Source organism: Alosa pseudoharengus, unplaced genomic scaffold, assembly GCF_046254945.1.
Source record: "Alosa pseudoharengus isolate Yale_2024_CS ecotype anadromous, Long Island Sound unplaced genomic scaffold, YU_APseudo_1.1 YU_APseudo_1.1_scf_15, whole genome shotgun sequence".
NCBI lineage: Eukaryota > Metazoa > Chordata > Actinopteri > Clupeiformes > Clupeidae > Alosa > Alosa pseudoharengus.
Window position 1 is genome coordinate 34,463,293 of NW_027468620.1, and position 2,685 is coordinate 34,465,977.

At 45.7% G+C, this 2,685-nt stretch overlaps 1 protein-coding gene across 1 annotated transcript; it reads left to right on the forward strand.

Moving 5' to 3' along the window:
• The first annotated feature begins 216 nt into the window (after positions 1 to 216).
• marveld1 (MARVEL domain containing 1) lies at positions 217 to 919 on the forward strand. Its single transcript, XM_076285154.1, has one exon. The coding sequence runs from the start codon at positions 250 to 252 to the stop codon at positions 742 to 744; it is 495 nt and encodes a 164-aa protein (XP_076141269.1). The 5' UTR covers positions 217 to 249; the 3' UTR covers positions 745 to 919.
• The last annotated feature ends 1,766 nt before the right edge of the window (positions 920 to 2,685 follow it).

Sequence of the window (2,685 nt, forward strand, 5' to 3'; positions counted from 1 at the left end):
TTCAAGTCGTCACGCCACTCCCCGGCGCAAGAGAGAGCGAACGGGAAGAAACGCTACGGAGCGACGGAGGGGTGGAAGAAGAGAGAGAAAGAGAGAGAGAGGAAGAAAGAAAGAGACTGAAAGAGAGAGAGAGAGCGAGAGACACTAAGTTGGCGGAGGAACCTATTGCTGGTGGGGGGCTGCTGAGTGTGTGTGTGTGAGTAAGTGTGTGTGTGTGTGTGTGTGTGTGTGTGTGTGTGTGTGTACAGGATGGCCCCTCAGGCTGACGCGCCGAGTGGGAACGACATTCTGAGCCGCCTGCGGAGTGTGTGTGGAGTGTTGCGTCTCCTCCAGCTGTTGCTAGGCGCTGGCGTCTGGGTTACCATCGCCGCCAACAGGTACGAAGGTTCCGTCCACTTCGTCCTGCTGGTGGCCGTCCTCTTCTGGCTGCTGTCCCTGGCTTCGCTTGCGATCACCGCTCTCGACCGGCAGAGCTTGGTGCCGCTGATCGGCGGCGACCGATGGCCGCTGAGCAACCTGGTCCTGGACGTCGCGGCGACGGTCCTCTACGGTCCGGCGGTGGGCATCATGGCGTACAAGACGCAGAAGAACGCCTTCTGCAACCTGGAGCAGTACAAGCACGCCTGCCACTACAAGGTCTACCTCACGGCCACCGTCTTCGCCGGACTGACCGCGCTCGCATACCTGCTGTCCGCCATCTACCGCGCCGTCACCAAGTGCCGTGGACACACACCCTCCGCCTGAGGAACCACCACCGTCTGGACGGGTGGGGGGGCGGGGGGGCTTTAACCCTGGCAGGAAAGACCCCCAGAAACTGAAGAATGCAGGAACAAACAGAAAGAGAGAAAGAGAGAGGGAGGGGAGGGAGGGAGAGAGAGAGGGAGGAGGAGAGTTTTTCTGTTGTGTCTAAGATCTGCTTTAAGCTGCAGAGCGAGCGAGGGAGAGGAAGAGGAGGAGAGGGAGGGAGAGAGAGAGGAGGAGAGGGAGGGAGAGCGAGAGGGAGGGAGGAGAGTTTTTCTGTTGTGTCTAAGGTCTGCCTCAAGCTGCAGGTTTGACACTCCTGGTATTTCTCTTATTTAATGTCCAATATGGGATTCAGCAACACCCTGAACGGATTTTTATACTTTGTGTGTGTGTGCGTGTGTGTGTGTGTGTGTGTGTGTGTTTGTGTTTTATTCCGGTACACTGCCCAGAACACTGAGTAATCATATTCCTACACAGACAATTTTAGCCAAAGTTTGTGTATGTGTGTGTGAGTGTATGTGTGTGTGTGTGTGTGTGTGTGTGAAGGAGAGAGAAAGCTTCCAATTCTGTAGTGTTACTTCAATGTTTTTTCCCTTCTGCAAGGAGTTTCTGTGTGTTTGAATTCCTTCTGATGTACAAGCTGATGTGACAGAGAGATTGTGTGTGTGTGTGTGTGTGTGTGTGTGTGTGTGTGTGTGTGTGTGTGTCTGTGTGTGTGTGTGTGTGTGTATGTGTGTATGTGTGTATGTGTGTGTGTGTGAGAGTTTTCTCTTATGTTTATGTATGGAGAGATCACACTTTAATAAACGTACTGCTACAAAGCACCAAACAAAGTTCTGACATGGTCTATCATTGTGTGTGTGTGTGTGTGTGTGTGTGTGTGTGTGTGTATGTTTGTATTATATGTCTCAAATTGTATGTGTGTCTGTTAATAGATTCTGGGACTTCAGCGGGCTTGAGCGCAGATAATATGAACACACTGAAAATACAAAGATGATGTGAATATAGATTATGTAGATATATATTAGATAATACAGATTATGTGAATATAGATTATGTAGATATATATTAGATAATACAGATTATGTGAATATAGATTATGTAAGGGATAATGTATAGAACGCCGGTCATTATGGGGAAAATAATTCCCGACAGGGCGAACCGGACCCCGGCGCGCCAGCGGAGGACTTATTTTCCCATAATGACCGCCGTTCTATACATTATCCCGCTTATTATACAGCTACTTGCCAAAACGAAAAAATAAACTCCACGGTATGTCTCTTTACACTTATTTGTTACCGTTTCGTCGTGGCTTTTGCTGAAAAACAAATAGTTTCCAACACACGCTGAACTTGATTCAAACATTCTTTAGAACACAGCTGATCAACCGTCTGCTTTCACTTTTGAATGAAGTTCCAATGCAAGAAGTGACCGGAATACTTGCGGAGTGATATGATCAGCAGCACAAAACCCGTTGCCATTGACAGCGGTAATTATATGTTTGCAGCGGTAATTACATGAATTTATTTTACCGTAGAACGTTGGGAAATCCCATTCAAGTCAATGGAGCGTTCTACTAGCATTGTGAAGAGCCGTATAATAAGTAGATATATATTAGATAATACAGATTATGTGAATATAGATTATGTAGATATATATTAGATAATATAGATTATGTGAATATAGATTATATAGATATATTAGATCATATAGATTATGTGAATATAGATTATGTAGATATATATTAGATAATACAGATTATGTGAATATAGATTATGTAGATATATTAGATAATATAGATTATGTGAATATGGTTCTCAGATAATAAGTGTATAATCATCACACACACATAGACAAGGGCATATCTAAAATGATGACATGAACACACACACACACGCACACACACACACACACACACATGCACAGATCTGAAGACCCATA

What these genes read in the sequence shown, in the direction of transcription:
- marveld1 (XM_076285154.1), top strand. Translation starts at nt 250, where the DNA reads ATGGCCCCTCAGGCTGACGCGCCGAGTGGGAACGACATTCTGAGCCGC.